This window comes from Eleutherodactylus coqui, chromosome 9 (genome assembly GCF_035609145.1).
Source record: "Eleutherodactylus coqui strain aEleCoq1 chromosome 9, aEleCoq1.hap1, whole genome shotgun sequence".
In the NCBI taxonomy this organism is placed as follows: domain Eukaryota; kingdom Metazoa; phylum Chordata; class Amphibia; order Anura; family Eleutherodactylidae; genus Eleutherodactylus; species Eleutherodactylus coqui.
Window position 1 is genome coordinate 115,170,156 of NC_089845.1, and position 20,410 is coordinate 115,190,565.

At 46.8% G+C, this 20,410-nt stretch overlaps 1 protein-coding gene across 1 annotated transcript in view; it reads left to right on the forward strand.

Annotated features, from left to right (window-relative positions):
- The window catches only part of PTDSS1 (phosphatidylserine synthase 1), an 80,770-nt gene that overhangs the window by 47,455 nt on the left and 12,905 nt on the right, over positions 1-20,410 (forward strand). Inside the window, exons 7-12 of the mRNA XM_066578365.1 lie at positions 1,194-1,352; positions 2,563-2,714; positions 3,716-3,857; positions 8,258-8,370; positions 15,864-15,929; positions 19,590-19,689. Of these exons, the coding sequence (XP_066434462.1) occupies positions 1,194-1,352; positions 2,563-2,714; positions 3,716-3,857; positions 8,258-8,370; positions 15,864-15,929; positions 19,590-19,689 (732 nt within the window). The remainder of the gene's footprint in view (positions 1-1,193; positions 1,353-2,562; positions 2,715-3,715; positions 3,858-8,257; positions 8,371-15,863; positions 15,930-19,589; positions 19,690-20,410) is intronic.

Sequence of the window (20,410 nt, forward strand, 5' to 3'; positions counted from 1 at the left end):
GACTCCCCTCTGTTTTTAATGATGACCTATATCTTGGATAGATCACTAGTAGTTGATGGCTGGGGGTCCGCCGCTTGGGACCCCTTTCCATAAACTGATAATCCATCCTGCAGTCTAGTGCAGCAGGCCAGACATCATTAGCTGTCCAGACACATATTGCGTGTGCCGGCTTCACTAACATTGCAAGCAATGGGGGAGCCGCCCTGCAATGGGGGAGCAGCGCGGTTCTCCCATTGATTCCAATGGGAGTGAAGCCGGCACACGCAATTTCTGTGCTGATGGCTAATGACAACATCCATCCCGTTGCACCTACAGCAGGCCGGACAATCAGCTGATGAACAAGAATCCGATGGAGCAGACCCCCGTCTATCAACTACTGATGGCCTATGAAGAGGATAGGTCATCAGTAGGAAAGAGGTCAGACAACCCCTTTAAGCAGACTTTTTCTAGCAATGGGTGGGGGGGGGGGTCTCTGCAGCTGGACCCCCAGTAATCTATACTTTTGACATATACCTATGACATGTCTCAAATCTTGGGACCGCACAGTTACACTTTTAAACATAGTGTCTGGTTTAGAAACCCCATTTTCTGCCGTCGGGGTCTCTGACACTAGTTTATGCCGCCCTCCTAGAACGAGGCATAATGCTGAATATGGTGGCTAGTTAGGAAACTCTGGGATAAGGGGGCAAAGGCTCATCCGTTTCCACGTGGCAGAAGCGCATGTCTTGTTGGTAGAGGAATTCTATTTGGTTGTAGAGATGACCGAGGATCTCGGAGATCACAGACTACTTTGGTTGCTGAATAGAGATGAGCGAGCGTACTCGGAAAAGCACTACTCGCTCGAGTAATTTGCTTTATCCGAGTATCGCTGTGCTCGTCCCTGAAGATTCGGGTGCCGCTGCGGCTGACAGGTGAGTCGCAGCGGGGAGCAGGGGAGAGCGGGCGGGAGAGAGGGAGAGAAAGATCTCCCCTCCGTTCCTCCCCGCTCTCCCCTGCAGCTCCCCGCTCCGTGCCGGCACCCGAATCTTCAGACCCGAGCACAGCGATACTCGGATAAAGCAAATTACTCGAGCGAGTAGTGCTTTTCCGAGTACGCTCGCTCATCTCTATTGCTGAAATATTTTCATGAAAAAAGTTTGATTTGTTTTTTTAAGTTCTCTTTATAACGTTTTTTTCTCTTCTCCTTTGTACAGGAGTATGCCATTAATTGCCATGTAATCACCTGGGAACGAATACTTAGTCACTTTGATATCTTTGCTTTTGGCCACTTCTGGGGCTGGGCCATGAAGGCCTTACTGATCCGCAGCTATGGCCTATGCTGGACTATTAGCATCACTTGGGAGCTGACAGAAGTAAGTGCTTGGCGATTAAACCGCAGAATCTTCCCGTTTGCATCGCTCCAGTTACTTAATGGGGACGACATTATTAGAAGGTTTCCTGGCCTTCCCCTTTTAACAGTCTGCAGCACTTCTATATCTGTGAGATTTCATGTACAGAATTCTGCAGCACTTACACATTGTGGGGTGGGTGAAAATTGATAGATCGGTTAGGGTCTGACTGCTGGGACCCCCACTTCCCCCTTCATTTCACAGCTGAAGATGCAGTAGCCCATTTCTGTACTGTAGTGGGGGAATGGAGCCTCTGATCACACATGCACCGCAGCAGCTCCATTCCTTTCAATGGTGCAAACACATAGCAGAGGGTTGTGCTCGGCTATGTCTACCTGCCCCATAGAAATGAATGGAGCGGATAAGTGACAAATGACCTATAACAGGAATACTCATTTTAAGATCAGAGATCGAGGTAAAAGACCTGTGATTGAGTCATTGCACTTTGACAACAACATTTGTTTGTCGGGCAGACGATGTGACAGATTAGTACAGCCTGGCATGTTTCTCTAGTATGCTTTACACTCCCGCTCGTCTCTCTGGGTATGTGATGAGTACTAGGACTGTTTTAAAGCTCCCACCATTCTACGGAGCCAAAGTTATATTGCAATGAAACCGTATGGTGATTTGTATTTCATGGTGACATGGGCATGAATCCGGATCTGAGGCCCTTTTAGACTGGACCCATTCTAACAAGCGCTGATTGACATACATGTTGATTGGCACTCTTTTATAAAAGTCTATTACGTAGGCCGAGAATCGGTGCGATCGGTCGTCCCCTATAGGCTGGCTGTACGCCTTCCCTGTTTACATTGGGAGATGTATAGCCAATCAGCGAGCAGTCTGATGCTTTCTGAAACCGAACCATTCACCAATGAGCCGTGTCCGCTGGTTTGTTGGCAAATCATTGGTCCTTTTTACAGGGCCCAATTGGCGGGTGAACAACTGTTCGGAGGAATGTTCAGGTGTAAAAGAACTTTTACACTGGGACTTTAGACAGGGCCACAAGCTCCTCTTGTTCCTGCGGTCAGCCATAAGTTCTTGACAGTAAGTCGGATGACCCCGTTATGCTGATGGGTGACATCCCAGAAGATGTAGACACATGTTGCGGACCTGTGCAAAATGTTCTTTGACTTACCTCTTGTAACCTGTTCCCTCTTTCCTGTTCATTCAGCTGTTCTTTATGCACCTCCTTCCTAATTTTGCTGAGTGCTGGTGGGACCAAGTTATTCTGGATATCCTCCTGTGTAACGGAGGTGGCATCTTACTGGGCATGGTGGTCTGCCGCTTCTTGGAGATGAGATCTTATCACTGGGCAAGTTTCAAGTAGGTCTGACCTTCTATGCAGCCTTTTTGTATCATCTATTCTCACTTATTATAACCAAATAATGATACATATGCTTTTTTTCTGATTTGTTTTTATTTTTTGATTTTTATATATATATATATATATATATATATAATATAGTTTTTTTTACGTCTTCTGTTCTCTACATTACTTTGGGAGTGGCCACCTTAGCTGAATTGCTGTTATCTTTTGTTTTACAGCAGCCACATGAACCATGGGAATCTGTAGTCTGGAAATGCTCAGTGACTTTTATGGGAGGGTGTTGTGGGCATTCTCTGTGCAGAGGTTATTGTGTAGGGAGGGGAGGAGGTAAGCTGTGGCCATCACCTGTTGTGAGTGATGGACCCTGTGTAACCTATATATTAGTGTTACCTATCCTGTCTGGGATGAGGATGAGATGACTGCTGAAAGTGATCTCCACAGACCATTACGAGGTGCATAATATATTCCAGTTGCATTTTGCTAAAGCGCTGTTCAGTTATTTCTTGGTTATATGGCTGTCTCAGAAAGCTTGCTAGTTGTGATCAGCCAGGCGATAGAATCAGGACGATTTTTGCTACAGCAGATCGATCATCCCTGTTCAATCTTTTTCTTTTTAAGCAGAAATCGCCACAATATTAGTTCTCAAACGATGGATATGTTGGCTTAGCACTGTTGCCTTGCAGTATTTGAGTTCCGGGTTTGAATCTGACTGATGGGGATTTGAACTTGGAACCCCACAACGGTAAGGCAACCATTGTAACCACTGGGCCACCATCACCTCCATTGTTGTTCAAGGAGGACAAATGAAAGAACCTGAGTTTTACTCCTATTGATTTTAATGGAAGTCGGAATCAGGAGTCCCGATTCACAATTTTTTTATTTTTTTTTTAAAGTCTGGTCGGTCTCTTCCAATCTGATCATTTCAATAATCGCGCAACACTATTGATGACCACTAATCTAGTTCTTCTCACATAAACTGCCTATCTTTCTCATTTAGGGACATTCACACAACCACCGGGAAAATAAAGAGGGCCGTGCTACAATTTACCCCGGCCAGCTGGATCTACGTGCGTTGGTTTGACCCCAAATCCTCATTTCAGAGAGTGACTGGAGTTTATCTGTTCATGATCATCTGGCAGGTAAGAACACTAGTCTGTCCCAATGATGATGGCGGGGTAAGCAACTCACAGCAGAATGTGGCTGAAGTGTAACTGTTGCAGCTTTGTTTCATATTAACCCCTTCCTGCCCCCCCCCCCCTTTTTTTTAACCTTTCTTGCTTTTTATTTTTGACGTGGCATAGCTACTAGAGATGAGCGAGCACCCAAATGCTCGGGTCCGCATTATTCGAGTCGAGCCTTTCGTAAAATTCGAGAGCCCTACTCTAGTAACAAACGCCATTTACTACAATGGGAGACTCGAGCATTTTGTATGAGTGCCACCGGGTCCTAAGCTTTTCTTTTTGTTTTTTTGGGTCTCTCTCTCGGTCTCTCTCTCTCTCTCTCTTGGTCTCTCTCGGTCTCTCTCTCAGTCTCGGTCTCTCTCTCAGTCTCGGTCTCTCTCTCAGTCTCGGTCTCTCTCTCAGTCTCGGTCTCTCTCTCAGTCTCGGTCTCTCTCTCAGTCTCGGTCTCTCTCTCAGTCTCGGTCTCTCTCTCAGTCTCGGTCTCTCTCTCAGTCTCGGTCTCTCTCTCAGTCTCGGTCTCTCTCTCAGTCTCGGTCTCTCTCTCAGTCTCGGTCTCTCTCTCGGTCTCGGTCTCTCTCTCGGTCTCGGTCTCTCTCTCTCTCGGTCTCGGGGTCTCTCTCTCTCGGTCTCGGGGTCTCTCTCTCTCGGTCTCGGGGTCTCTCTCTCTCGGTCTCGGGGTCTCTCGGTCTCGGGGTCTCTCGGTCTCGGGGTCTCTCGGTCTCGGGGTCTCTCGGTCTCGGGGTCTCTCGGTCTCGGGGTCTCTCGGGGTCTCTCTCTCTCGGGGTCTCTCTCTCTCGGGGTCTCTCTCTCGGTCTCGGGGTCTCTCTCTCTCGGGGTCTCTCTCTCTCGGGGTCTCTCTCTCTCGGTCTCGGGGTCTCTCTCTCTCGGTCTCGGGGTCTCTCTCTCTCGGTCTCGGGGTCTCTCTCTTGTAACTAGCACCATCGAGTACGCTAATACTCGAACGAACATCAAGCTCGGTAGAGTACGCTCGCTCAGCTCTAATAGCTACATAAGAGCTTGTTTTTTGGGGGGTGATGAATTGTATGTAATAGTACCATTTAACATCCCATATAATGTGTTACAACACCTTTAAAAATTTCTAATAGTGGCAAAATGTAAAAAAAAAAAAATTGTTTTTAGAGCATTCACAGTGCAGTAAAAATTACATCTTCTCTGTATTTTGTGGGTTAGTAAGGCTATGGTGGTAGCAAATGTATAGAGTGTTTTTTTTTTTTCTAATGTAGTATGATTTAAAAAACAAAAAATTACTTTCTGCTGCCATCTTTTAACCCCCATAAGGCTGAATTCACTTCTGCGCTTAGGATTCAGTTTTCCTGCTGCTGCATTGTGACAGCCAAAAAAACTTAATCCCCTGGGTGAGCGGCCCCATCTCCTAACAGAACCAAACTGTGCCACAATGACCCCTTTGACTATAATGGCGTCCATTCGGTTCCTCTAGTTGTCCTCCATGCATGACTGTTCTGTCCGGCATCTCATGCTGGATCTGCTAAGCCTCTGACACAGATTTGAAGAGAGCCTAACTTTTAGTTTTTCCATTGATGCAGCTGTATGGGGTCTCGTGTTTTTTGTTTTTTTTTATTGCTTACATTTTTTGGTGTACAAATAACTTTTCGATCACGTTTTATTCCACTTTTTTTCTTGAAGACGTTGACCATAAAAGCACGATTGTGGCATTGCATATTTAATTTTTTTTCACAGACTGCGTTCACCATACAGGATTAATCATGTGATATTATTATAAATTGGACTTCTACGGATGCCGTGATACCAATTTTTTTAAGTTTTTTTTTTTTTTTTGTTTTTTTTAATTTATTTTTTGGATGCAATGACTGTGAAAGGAGTGTTCAGGGGTTACTCCTCTAGCCTTCATAGGGGGGCGTGAACTCCTTTGATCGCTTATATAGTGTATTGCAATACTATAGTATTATAATACTAATACTTTAGTACTTTAATACTATATTGTTATTCTGCACTACTATAGTATTGCATTATACTGTATTGTGACAGGCATTCTATTAATACGTGCTACGGGCAAAGATAACACCTAAATGGCACTCTGCTATCTTATAGGGGAATGGGGGAAAATATGACGAGTGTTTGTTTCTTTTTCCTTATTTAAATTTTAAAAAGATTAATGTAGTACATGGAAGTGTGTGTGTGTGTACGATCGAACGAACGAACGAACATAACGCAGCAAGAAGTGCAGAGCTGGATAAAAAAGATTAGAATCAACAAATCTCCGGGCCTAGATGGAATACAACCAAGGGTTCTGAGGGAACTAAGTGACATGATAGACAGACCGCTATTTTTTATATTTAGGGACACTACTGAGACCGGGGTTGTACCACTGGATTGGCGCATTCCCAATATACAAAAAGGGGTCTAAAAGACAGCCTGGTAACTACAGGCCGGTAAGTCTCACTTCAATAACTGGAAAAATATTCAAGGGATTTCTGAAAGACGCCATCTTGGAATACCTCACGGACAACAATGGTATAACCCCTCATAAGCATGGGTTCAGGAGGGGGCAATTATGTCAGACAAATCTGATCAGCTTCTACGATGAAGTAAGTTCTAGGCTGGACTGGGGAGAGTCTATTGATCCCATATATCCGGACTTCTCTAAAGCATTTGACACCGTGCCGCATAAGAAGCTGATATATAAAATGAGGCAGCTCGATTGGGTGAAAACGTGTGTAGTTGGGTAAAGAATTGGCTCAGAGATAGAAAGCAGAGGGTGGTAGTTGATGGTTCGTACTCTGATTGGGCCACCGTTGCTAGCGGGGTGCCACAGGGCTCAGTATTAGGCCCCATTCTGTTCAATATATTTATCAATGACCTGATAGAGGGGCTGCACAGCAAAATATCAATATTTGCAAATGATACAAAATTATACAATTAATACAAAGGAGGACAATGTACGGCTACAGACATTAAATAACCAGCGGGTTGTTGATCCGGGTCTTGGAGTCAGGTAGGAACTTTCTAACGTTGATTCAGGAATTATTCTGACTGCCATTATGGAGTCAAGAAGGACTTTTTTTTCCCACGAATGGGCTAAATTGGCTTCTGCCTCTTGTTTTTTTTTTTCCTTCCTCTGGCTAAACAAGGGGGATGGAAACAGGCTGAACTGGATGGACATAGTATGTTAGGCTCAAAGAAGACAATGTTGCTATACATATAGGTATATTTGGTATTGCCGTAATTGTACTGATCCACAGAATAAACTTAACGTAATTTTTACTGCACTGTGTATGTCGGAAACACAACTGCTGCCCTTAAAGGAGATGTCCCGAGGCAGCAAGTGGGTCTATACACTTCTGCATGGCCATAATAATGCACTTTGTAATGTACATTGTGCATTAATTATGAGCCATACAGAAGTTATAAAAAGTTTTATACTTACCTGCTCCGTTGCTGGCGTCCTCGTCTCCATGGAGCCGACTAATTTTTGGCCTCCGATGGCCAAATTAGCCGCGCTTGCGCAGTCCGGGTCTTCAGCAGTCTTCTATGGAGCCGCTCGTGCCAGAGAGCGGCTCCGTGTAGCTCCGCCCCGTCACGTGCCGATTCCAGCCAATCAGGAGGCTGGAATCGGCAGTGGACCGCACAGAAGAGCTGCGGTCCACGAAGGTAGAAGATCCCGGCGGCCATCTTCAGCAGGTGAGTATGAAGACGCCGGACCGCCGGGATTCAGGTAAGCGCTGTGCGGGTGGTTTTTTTAACCCCTGCATCGGGGTTGTCTCGCGCCGAACGGGGGGGGGGTTAAAAAAAAAAAAAACCCGTTTCGGCGCGGGACATCTCCTTTAATGTAGACCTTATTTTAAAGCTTTTTTTCAATATATGATACAGTACATTTAAGTAGTAGCATTAAAAAAATACAACTCCTCCCACAAAAAAAACAAGCCCTCATATGGCTAAATTGATGGGAAAAATTAAATGATAAAAATGGGGGGGGGGGGGGGGGATTACAAAACTCTGGTACTGAAAGGGTTAAGGCTTGTCTCACACCCGCGTTGGCATTTTTCGTTTTCCTGTTCTATCACAGAAAAGGACATCCAGTAGTCGTCCAATCATGTGAGTGGTCACAGACATGGGGTGGGCTACACTGAGAGACAGTTGTGTTGGGGAGGACAGTGCTGGTAATGCCACGATGTGTGGGCAAACGGATGGCAAACCATTCAGAACTGCAGAGGCTGGTGGATTATGGCAGGGTTGTTTGCTGGACTACTGAATTCTGGATTATAAGAATGCACTGTATTACAATGTCCTTTTTACTGGAGAAGTTACTCCAAAGTTGACATGCACTTTAATAAAGTGTTTGCTTTCTTTCTCTCCAGCTGACGGAGCTGAATACATTCTTCTTGAAGCATATCTTTGTATTCCAAGCCAGTCACCCGCTGAGCTGGTGCCGCATCCTGTTTATTGGTATCATCACAGCGCCAACAGTCAGGTAATGTACTGGAGCTATCGGAAGGATCTCTTTACTTTGTGCCCACCCGGAGGCCTTACAGTTATGAGATACGTTTTTTGATAAATATACACTTACAAGAAAAAAAGTAAGTGAACCCCTTGGAATTACCTAGATTTCTGCATTGATTACTAGAAAAAAAAGGTGTCTGCTCTTTATCCAAGTCGCAATTATAGACAAACGCAATCTTTAAAGCCCCATCACCGCGGCCCTCTGTCACTGCTCCAGGCTCTCGGCTACCTTTAGTAGCAAGGAGATTTTAGTTTCAATCATTTTTTATTAAACATTTTCAATAAACAATGTAACAGTAGTGTACCGTAATGATCTGCTTTTGCTGTTTGGTCGTAGTATAATGACCCCGAAACTTCCTGGATAAATTTGCATTTTTTGCAGAATACACTCACTTTTGCTTTTCTTTATAAAACAGTAAAAATGAACAAAAAATATGTAACAATATACCTAAGGGGTAGAGAAAGAGAAAAATTTAAAAAAAAAACGGGGGGAGGGGCAATAGGGCTTGCAATCAGCTAGGGGGGGGGGGCATATGGGGTAGGAAAGTGGGGGGGGGGGGCTCTTGCTTACTTGGTTCCGCGGGTCCCTATCGGTCCAGCATACCTGTGTTCAGCCAGTTCTCGAAAGGTTTTGATGCTCTCATGGCGATCCACGGCCTCCAAAGGTTGCAGGACTTTATGCGTTCCTTCTCCTCCTCCGCTCCATCCACTTCATATCTCATAAGTGTATTAAATTTTTCTGTCCATGCAATCCTTGTGGGAGGGACCGCAGAGCGCCAAAGGCCAGGGACAGACATCCTAACCGCCAGAATAACCAGTCTCAATAGCCCTAACTTAATCTTTGCCATGGAGCCTGGTGTCATTAGTAGAAGGGCCATTTTCGCTGTTATGGACACCGCCGATCTGGTCATATTATTGTAGAGAAGTTCTACACTTTTCCACAGTTCGGCTACTGGGGGGCATTCCCACCAGATGTGATGCATCGTTCCTATGCTGCCCTGGCATCTCCAGCACGTAGGGGAGACCTGGCGGTCCATTTGATGCAGTCTCGACGGTGTCCTATACCAGCGTGATAGAATTTTAAAGTTTTGTTCTTGTATTCTACCAAACTTGGTACTCTTGTGACACATGAGAAAGGCCCTTTTCCAATCAGCACAGGTAAATGTTACCCCCAATTACCGCTCCCATTGTGCCATGTATCCGGGGGGATCATCCTCTGTCTCGCGGGTCACCAACATTCTATATGCCATCGAGATCCCGTGTTCCACGGGGGACGTCGACATACAGGCCGTTTCAAACTGTGTCAGTGGCAAAGTGCCACATCCTCTGGGTGTCAGGGACTCCACACACCCCCTTACCTGGAAATATTTCAGCCAAGTCCCCGGTGGAGGTCTAGTTTCCCCATAGAAGTCTCTTAGGGGTCTCACTCCCGTTTGTGTGACTATGTCTCTTACTCGTGGTATAGGAGAGCTAGGCAAGGACAGGACAGGGTCTCCTCCTTCAAAGGCCCGGAACTGGGAATTAGTTGTCAGTGGTGTTAGTGGTCCCGGAACGGAGATCAGGCCCATTTTCGGGGCAAATGTGCCCTAGGCTCTTAATACCCCCCTAAGGAGTGGTGATAGAGTGTGCATCTCCCTCATTAACTGTCTTGGTATCCATGGGGCCCCCTGGACCGCCGTAGATGTTAAGTTGTGTTCTATCTCTACCCATAGCTTCGATCTCTTGTCATGTAGGAGAGCTAGCACGTAGTTAGCTAGGCTCGCTCTATAATATAAGGTGAAGTCTGGGAGTCCCAGCCCTCCCTGTTCCTTAGGGCATGTGAGGAGCGCAAAGCTGAGTCGAGGTCTGCGTTCCTTCCATACAAAGTAGGTGATTATTGTGCGAATATTTAGCAGATACCGTCGGTCTAGTTGGACAGGTAGTGTCTGGCATAGATATAAAAATTTCGGCAGGGTATCCATTTTTACTGCATTGTTCCTGCCCGTCCAGGACACATAGAGTGGGTTCCATTTTTCTAAGTCCTCCTTGAGTTTAGAGAGGAAGGGCTGGAAATTTAGCTCAAAGATATGGGCGGGGTTTGCGGGAAGTTGGACCCCCAGATATTTGATAGATGAAGATCTCCACTTGAAGGGGAAGGCCTCTGCAAGATCCAGGGCCTCCCTCTGGGGGATCGTTACGTTTAATATCTCTGACTTTTGTAAGTTTACTTTAAAATTGCTTGCTCGCCCATATCTCGCAAATTCTCTCATCACCACTGGCAGTCCGACTCTGGGGTTTGACAGGAACAGGAGGAGGTCGTCCACAAACAATACCATTTTATGCTCAGAGGTCACGTCTAAAATGCCCCTGATTGAAGCATTGCTCCGGATGGCATTGGCTAGGGACTCCATTGATAGGATGTAAAGTAGGGGCGATAGCGGGCAGCCTTGTCTAGTGCCATTACGGATCGTTATAGTGTCCGAGAGGGCACCGTTAATTTTAATCTTGGCTGATGGGCTGCTGTATAGTGCCATAATCCGCTCCCTTGTCTTCTGTCTGAGTCCTATTCGCTGTAGGGTCCCCTCCAGGAACCTCCACCTGACCCTGTCCAATGCCTTTTCTGCGTCCACCATGAGTAAGCACAGTGGTCCATCTCGTGTTCTGGCCAGGTTAATCAGGGGGATAGATTTAATGGTGTTGTCCCTGGCTTCTCTTCCAGGGACAAAGCCCACCTGTTCTTTGTGGATCAGGCCCGGAATATGCTCGCTGAGCCTATTGGCAATTAGCTTAGCGAACATTTTAACATCGATATTGATCAGGGATATTGGTCTGAAATTGGAGCAATATGTTGGGTCTTTCCCCGGTTTCGGGACCACTGCTATGTGCGCCTGGAGAGCTTGGGGTGGGAAGGGGCTCTCTTGGGATATCTCGTTGAAGGTTTTTACTAAGAGGGGGGCAATTCGTCTTTGAACATTTTGTAGAAGCGTGCTGAGTACCCATCTGGGCCTGGGCTCTTGCCTAATTTTAACTCACCAATGCACTCCAAGATTTCCTCTTGGGTGAAATCTTGATCTAAGATCTCGGCTGCCTCCTGCTCTACTGGGCCCGGTCCGAACTCTTTTAGATAGTCCTCTTCTTCCTTTATGCTTGCTTCGTTTGGCCTGCTCTCCTTTTCTATGTTGTATAACCTGTCATAGTATCTGTGAAATTCCTCTAGTATGTCCCGCGTAGAGAAGGCCAGTTCCCCCCCAATTTTATGCAGTTTTGTTATAAATGTCTGGGGTGTTCTAGGGTGTAGGGATTGTGCTAACCTTTTACCGCATTTATCCCCAGATTCGAAGTCTATGCCCCTCATCCTATCCCTGTAAGCTAAGGTCCTCTGGTCCAGAATTGACCTAATTCGCTGACGGAGGGCCGATATATCTGCCTGCGACCCGTTGTTTGGTGTTCTTTTATTCGCCGTTTCTTGTTTCTGTAAAGCTGACAGTAGGTCTCCCAGTTCGCGCGCCCGCTCTTTTTTCAGCCTTGCCCCATGTGATATTAGTATCCCTCTGTTGACACATTTTAGCGCTTCCCACTTCAGCGGGGCTCGGGTCTCGTCATTTTGGTGGTCTTTTATGAAGTTCGTTATGGTGGTTCTAACCTCCTGAACGCATATGGGGTCTTTTAATAAGTTGTTATTCAGTCCCCAGTTTTTAAGTCGTGTGTCGCCCTGCGTGTCTGTAAATTCTGCGTAAACTGGCGCGTGGTCTGACCAGATGAGAGGCCCTATCGAACTCGAGGGTTGTGTGTCTAGGAGCGAGTGGGAGACCCATACGTAGTCTATTCTACCGTAGCTGTTGTGCGCAGACGAGTGGTGGGTGTAATCCCTGACACCCGGGTGTATAACCCGCCATAGGTCTACCAGACGCAACCTTCCCAATTCCTTGAGGAGGGCACGTGTAGCCACCCGCGAGACAGAGGACTTACCCGAGGAAGTGTCGTGTTCTGGATCGAATGCGAGATTGAAGTCCCCTCCCAATATGATGGTTGAGTCCTCTGCGAACCTCGTCAGTTTCTCCAGCGTGGCTAATCCGAAGGATGTCTGTCCCTGGTTTGGAAAATAAACGTTGGCAAATGAGATAATCTTGCCCAGTACTTCTGCTTTGATAAACAGGAAGCGTCCCTCCGGGTCATTTAACACATCAAGGGGCTGAATTTGTAAGGTGCTATGGAAGGCAATAGATACGCCTCCTGCTTTGCGGCTAGGGTCAGGGCTATGATACCATGTGGGGAATAGTTTGGTGGAACATGCTGGGATCTCTCCCGCCTTGAAATGTGTCTCTTGGAGCAAGAGCACCTTTACCCCCTTCTTCTGCATATGGTATAAGATTTGGCCTCTTTTAGTTGGGATATTCAGCCCCTTAGTGTTATAGGTGCAAATCTTTAGACTAGCCATGTTGTTCTATAAGGGGGTGTCCTTCTACGCACATGTACATCTGGCCCCGGGAGTGAGGTGGGGGAGTGGGTCTTGGTGTTAGGGAAGTCAGAGGGGGGAGGAAACCTAGAAGGAGCAGGACCATGCCTTTTTTTATGGCAAAAACCTGGAAATAGTAATGGAAATAAGGCACACACAAAAAAAAGGGGGGAGATAAAAACACAAACCAAAACAAAGAAAAACATTAATGGGCAGGGTATGATTGCCCATCAGAGTACAACTTGGGAATGTAAATTTAACTTTTAATGCAGCTCGGGGCTGCTTGTCCTATGTCGGGGGGAAGGGGAGACCAAGAACGGAGGTCTGCCCTCACCTTCACCATCGCCGTGGCTCCATCTTAGAGGGGGGAGAAGAGCTATAGGATTGGCGAGAGACCGAAGAAGTTAGGAGTGAAAGAGAGAAGGGTTAAGGAGAGGGAGGAGAGTGAAGGGGTGGGGAATAGAAGAGAGAGGTAGAGGGGGAATGATATAAAAGAAAAGAGAAACAGGAAGGTGGAGAACAGAGGAGAATAGAAGGAAGTTGCTTTTCTGGAGACGTAATTCCAGCCCGCCGCAGGGCCATCTCATTAACTAGGTGACCATGTCCAGTCGGTGTGTAATGAGGAAGGAGGAGGTTCCATTTTAACTCCGGATTTTCATGTGTCCATGAGGCTCGAGACCTTAGGAAGGATAGCTCTTTAAATTCTGTTGCTGTCCTTGTCTTTTGTTCCGTTGCTTTGTGTTTTGCGTCCACCTTTTCCCACCTTTAGCCATTCTGACCTTGGTGGAGGGACTGGGGGGCCTCTGAAAGAGGGCCAGTCTGGAATCGCGATATGTGGCAGTTCCAGGGTCCCCAGGAACCCCGGCAGGTCTCCCAGGTTCTTGAAGGGCGCCATCTTCCCTCCTCTCCTAGCTTGTAGTTGAAGCGGGAATTCCCACCTATACGGGATGTTTCTTTCTCGCATAGTGTTGAGTAAAGGTTTCAAGGTTCGCCGTAGTTGCAGCGTGCGCCTAGATAAGTCCGGGAACACCTCGACCGTGTGACCTTTGAACTTAAGATCTTCTGCTGTTCGAGTTTTTTGGAGGATTTGGTCTTTTTCCCTGAAGAAGTGTACCCGGCAAATGACGTCTCTGGGTCTGGTTGGGTCGGTCGGTTTCGGGCCCAGGGCACAGTGAACTCTGTCAAGTTCCAGATGACTCTCCAAGGGTCTACCTAAAATATGGTTGAAGAATTCGATGGTCCATTCTTCCAGTTGGCTATTGTCAACCTCTTCAGGGAGGCCTCTTATGCGGAGATTATTCCGTCTGTGACGGTTTTCAATGTCGTCAATGTGGTTAGTCAGTTCCGCGATCTGGTGCGCTTGCATTTCCAATAATTGCGCATGTTCTTTTAGGGAGTTCTGGATCGTGTCTTGATTCTCTTCAACTTCTTCCACCCTTTGTCCGATATGTTTGATATCTCCTTGTAGGGCTGCGATATCTTGTTTGTGGGCTGCGTCTAGTTTTTGTAGAAGTGAGTTCATCTCAGTTTTCGTAGGGATCGCCTTCAGGTGAGCTTTCCAGTCCCAATCGTCATCTGTGGGGTTATGTCCTCGGCTGCCCGGAGAGCTGGTACATGGGTCTGTTTGTCTTTTTGAGGTGGGGGTCTCCTCCTGGGCTGCTGCTTGGGCAGTACTTTTTTTGCTTGTTAGGGCGCTGCTCATGCTGGGGGTTGTAGTTCTTTTCATTTGTGCATCATCTCTTGCTAGTGAGGGGTTCTGCTGGCTTTGTGCGGGTCTTTGGGGGAGGGGGGAGGCAGGTGGGTCTGTCTCGGCTTGCTTACTTGTGCTAGCAATGGGGCTCGTCTGCCCTTCTGCTGTGTTTCCCCTTGAAAAGAGGGGGGACTGTGGGTCTCTTGGGCTGTCTCTCAGCCTTTGCTTGGGGGTCGGTGGGTAGCCCTCTGTGGGCTCTGTCTCCCCTATGGTCCCCTGTATCACAGGGTTAATAGCCCCTGCCAGCTCCATATCTTCTGCTGGGTGTGGGGAATCAGCTTTCTGGTTAGTGCCTGGCTGTTTCCCCTCCCCCCCTCAGCGGCTCCCGCTGCTTCCCTCCGGGACCTGAGGGGTGTCTGGCCTCCTTACTTGTCTCCCCTGCTGGTCGGTCCCTCGTTCCGCCGGCCCTCCACTGCTGTGAGCGTCCGACTGCTCGCTCTCGCCGCGTCCCGCGGCTGCTTGACTCCTCTCCTCCTCGTGTGCTGCTATGCGCGGCGCCATCTTGGCTGCGTCTCGCTGTGGCTGCGGTCCCGCCGGGGAGCGGAGAAAGCGCTCCATTACTGCTGCGGTCGGCCTCCAGTGCTGCTCCTTGGTGTCTGCTGCTTTTTTCCTCCCCATTCCGGGTAAGTCCTGGTGTCTGCGGCGGCTAGATCGTCCTTACAGGCGGCGGTTCAGGTGGGAGCAGAGAGCTCTTGCGACCTACTCCATTGGTGGTTGGTCCCGCCCCCCGCAAGGAGATTTTAAATTTCCCTCCCCAGCTTCTGCTCTTGTGTCCACCAAGCTGGGCAAAGGTCAACGGATAAAAATCCCATTGAGGGACATTGCTGGACGCCTTAGGTAAGTAATTTCACCTTCCCTCATGGATCAGATCCATGGCAGAAGGTAAAACTTTAACTTTTTTTTTACTTTTAGTGACCCAATGATATCTCGAGGCACTTGGCTACATTTTGGTAGCCTGGAGCAGGGAGATTTTACGACGTACGCAGAAGCCGGGGTCAGGGTCCACAGATAAATCCGGGGGCCTTAGGTGCGTAATTTCATCTGCCCTCATGGTTATGATGCATGAGGGGAGATTAAACGATTTTTTAACTTTTACATGATCATCTGAGCGGGAACAGCATACAGCGGCTCCCGGGGACGGTTCCCTGCTCTTGGCTACTCATACTAGGGGGAAGCATCCCTCCTTGTAACTTTTTTTTTTTGTACTCCTGGAAACCCCTTTTGACACCACATACAACTCTGGGCTGCACTTCACTTTCCATCATTTTATATTTTGCAGGCAATACTACGCATATCTTACAGACACGCAGTGTAAGAGAGTTGGCACGCAGTGCTGGGTGTTTGGGTGAGTATTTGTTGCACATTGTACTTATGTATACTTCAAGTAAAAGCCTTGATTTCAGATTAAATGATGGCTCTCCTGTAAATGATTATACTCCACAGAAAATAACAATTCTAATACTTTTTGTTTAAAAACCTCTGCATAGCACGGATCCTCTGTTATACCATCCGGAAATGTATGCATACTTAACAATTGGACGTTAACAGAGCTCTTGTCGGTAGGGTGTGTCCCTCCATAAACTGCAAATAAGAAAAATGGAAAAATACCTCTACAGCGCCATCTCTTGGAAGGCAGCATTCCTTCAAATCAAAGTGACTTTATAACAAGCCTTACCAATGATTGGGAGTAGGAAACCAAGCCAGAAAACCATATATAGACAGTTGTTTCAGGGTGTTTGCCCCTCATCAGGGTGCAGCAGGCTTCTGGCTTAGTCTGTGAGATGCCTATGATGTGGGTCAGAAGTGGTGTCGTGTCTCCTTAAAGAGAGCACCTATTAAAGTATGTGTAGACACCTAGGGGGTTAGTCGAGCAGGGGATGGTATAGTCTCTCCCCAAGGAGAGCACCCAGAAGGGGTGTGGGGACACCTAAAAGATGAGTAAGGAGACTTATATGGCCATGCTAGCTCCTCTAGGAAATGTATGCAGATAAGTAAGAGGGAAAAATATCTCTACAGTGCCGTTTGCATAAATTTCCAAGAGGAGCTAGCATGGCCTTATAAGTCCCCTTACTCATCTTGGGGAGAGACCATACCATCACCTGACACACTCACTCCTTAGGTGTCTACACACACCTTTTGGGTACTTTTCTTAAGAAGACCCAACGCCATTTCTGACCCACATCATAGGCCCCTCACAGACTAAGCTAGAAGCCTGCTGCACACTGATGAGGGGCAATCGCCCAGAAACAGTCTGTTTGTGCATGGTTTTCTGGCTTGGTTTCCTATTACCAATCATTAATGAGACTTGTTATAAAGTCACTTTGATTTGAAAGAATGCTGCCATCCAATAGATGGCTCTGTAGAGGTATTTTTACATCTTTCTTATTTGCATACATTTCCCAGAGGAGCTAGCATGGCCTTATAAGTCTCCTTACTCATCTTTTAGGTGTCCCCATATCCCTTTTGGGTGCTCTCCTTGGGGAGAAACTATATCTTCCCCTGACCCGCTCACCCCCCTCGGTGACTCCTCCTTAAACTGACACCGTCTATTCAGTGCTGATTGTATCTATGTGTAGAAAGATACCCCACTGTCAGAGAGACCATTTTTGCTTTTATTTTAAAGGCACAATTCTTGGCTTTAAAACAAGGCCAAGGTTAAAGCTCTGTCTGCAATACAGCCTGAGCTATAGCCATTGGAAGCAATAAAGTATCTCATATATTCTTGGCTACTGAATTATCTCTCAGCAGGGATGTAGGAGATACGTCCTGGGCATAGAAAGGGTTAAACGGAATCAAACATTACAAAGTGATTTCTAAGGCTGTGAAACAATATTGAACAATACGAGCAGATCTTGACAACAGTAAAAGGTTTGGAAGAGACTTTGATAAACTAGAGTAGCAAAGAAGAATGGACAAACTGCATCAGCACCTGAATGATCCTTAAACCATTCCGAATAATGTTCTGGGATAATGGAAACTCTTTGAACAAACCTACAATAAGAACATAACGCTAGCAGGTCAAGTGCTTAGGATAAGTCACCAGTATCATGTTAGTGGGGGGGGCCTGTCATCGGAACCGCTCGGCTAAGTGAAGAGGCTGTGGCCTCTTTTCTGGCCTGTGGCAACAAGTTCATAGGTTCCATGGACTTTTTGCAGCTCAAATGAATGTAATTGAGCTGCAGTATCAGGGGCTTCTACTACAAAATATGTGACTGTGTCCGGTATGCAATGAAGAGCCCCTTTCATATTGCTGATCGGTGGGAGTGCCAGGATATGCACCAATTTGGTATTGATCTACCCTAAGGGTAGACCATCAATATCTTAAAGGGGTTGTCCGAATTATTTCTTTTATATAGTTTAGGGCCCACCATTCCTAAAACTCTATAAAAGTAATCTACTCACCATGGCGCTGGACCGCCTCTTCAGCACTATGGCATTTGTCAGGTGATGTTGCCTGGCCAGAAGACCTGATGACTTCTCCTAAACCTGTCACGTGGGCTTCTAATTATAGACAGTGCAGCCCCCACTGACACCAATTAGTCGGAAAACCTCTTTTAAGTCCCAGAAAACACTGTTAAATGTAGCAGTACGATGCTGAGAGAATGTTCTGCTTCAAGAACACAAAATACTTGTTGCTATTGAAGGCCCCATAAACTACTCAAATTCTTTTTGGCTGGGTTCACACAAGGCGGATTTGCCACTGAAATTCCGTGCAGAATTTCGCTTCGGCAAATCCGCCTGCGGTCGCTAATCCTGCTATTAGCCAGCCATGTAGACAAGATTTGTCAAAAATCTCGTCCACACGGGATGGCTAATCCGTCACAGCAAAGCCGGCGCAGCGTCGCGGATTCCCTGGCTGCAGCATGCCTATTTTTTTTCTCGTTGCGGCCTCGCCTATGGGAGCTCCAGCCGCAACGGAAAAGCATGCCGCCAAGCCGCTCCAAAACCCACAGCTAAGTCCTGCGGGTTTTGAAGCTGCGCTTTCCCGGTGAAAATTTCGTGTTTTTTTGCTGCCGCAAAACTGCAAGATTTCTGCCGGGAATACGACCCATGTGACCCCAGCCTTAAAATGTTTGCCTCAGTGCAATATATTTGCGGAGTCAGCTAGGTTGTTTTATGTGCATGTCTGGGCATAGTACTATACGTTTTTGCGCAGGCAGGCCCTGTTCACATGGGCGCATGAACTAACTCCACTCTGATTCAAAAGACTATTTAGCCTAATGGGGTCCAGATGTGTCCTTTTTCCTGCAGTTTTGTGCAGCGAATTGGGCACCTCCCATAGACTCCCATGTAGCCATTTGCTGCAGAAATGTGCAGAAAGATAAAGGAGGTCCTATTTTTAATGTTTTTTGTTTGTACACAAAATGCGCGCAATCAAATCAATAATGAGAACGAACCCACTGACCTCAATGAGTTCTATTCTCTGCGTATTGCGCGTATATTTTTCGCTCGCAAATACGTGCAATTGGAGAAGCCCTTGCGTAGAGAGTATTTGTGTATGTCTGCTGTGTAATACTAATGGCTGCTGAAGGGGAAGACAGCTGCTTGCACTCAGATTGAATGATCTTGTCTATGATGAGCTGTCCAGATACTAATTGTCCTCCAGTAAGTGGGATTCAGAAAGCAGAACCAATTAACAATTGCTTCGGACTTGTCTTAGTTTTCCTGGGCAGGGTCCTAAATCGGGCGCAATCTGACTTTTTCGTCATTGTGAGGTTATTATCATGGCTATACCCATTAAAAGGGATTCTGTCATCAGGTTCATGCTGCCCGAATGACAGGCGATATGATACCAGGATGGGGATGATGGTTACCTCTTTGGGTGTTTTTATTCGGAACTTTTGTGGATTTTCAGAAGTTCGCATTCAGTCTGAAAATCCTTATCTTTTCCCTGTCCTGGGATCCCACTGCCTGTTGTTAGGACTGCATGAACCTGATGACAGAATCCCTTTAATGAAGGAACTTTTATAGGAAGTGTGTAATTTGGTGTTGTGGTGTCTTACAGAGCCATCGCCTTTCTCGAAGCAATCGTGTGTATTAAGTTTGGGCAGGATCTATTTTCGAAGACCCATCTGCTGTATGTGGTTCTGTGGCTTCTCTGTGTGGTAAGTAGATTATTATTTTTACCGAATTCCTGTTTTACTACCGTGTTTTCTGATAATAAGACCTACCCCAATAATAAGCCCTAGCTTCACTACATGAAAAAAAGCAATACTCACCTGGCAGTCGTCGTCTGGGTCCCTTCTGCTGGGCTGCGGCACTCTGGCAGGCTTCCGTGCAGTCTTCAATGCAGGCGGAGCATCTCTTCTTGGTGACGGGGCTTAAATACCCCAACTCCAGCAAGCGATTGCGCTGATTGGTTCAGGAGCTCTGCCTGAGCCAATCAGAGCCAGCGGACGATGAACCAATGACAGCCATTGATTGAATGGCATCATTGAATGGTTGTGATTGGTTCATCGAGCGCCAACTTTGATTGCCTGAGGCAGTGCTCCTGAACCAATCAGAGCATTTGCTTCCTGGAGGCGGGATATTCAAGCCCCGTGACCTGCAAGAGATTCTCCGCTGGCATTGAGAACTGTACTGAAGCCTGCCAGAGTGCCGCAGTCCAGCAGGAGGGACCCAGACAGCGCCTGCTAGATGAATATAAGACACCCCCTAGACTCTTGTGCATTTTTTGGAGCAAACATTAATATAAGGCAGGGTCTTATTTGGGGGGAAACACGGTATTTGATGAGGAAATTGCAGACACAATGGGAAAATATAATTTATTTCTGTATCTAGTACATTTTCGCTGGGACAAGGACCGTTTTTGACGTAGAATACGTC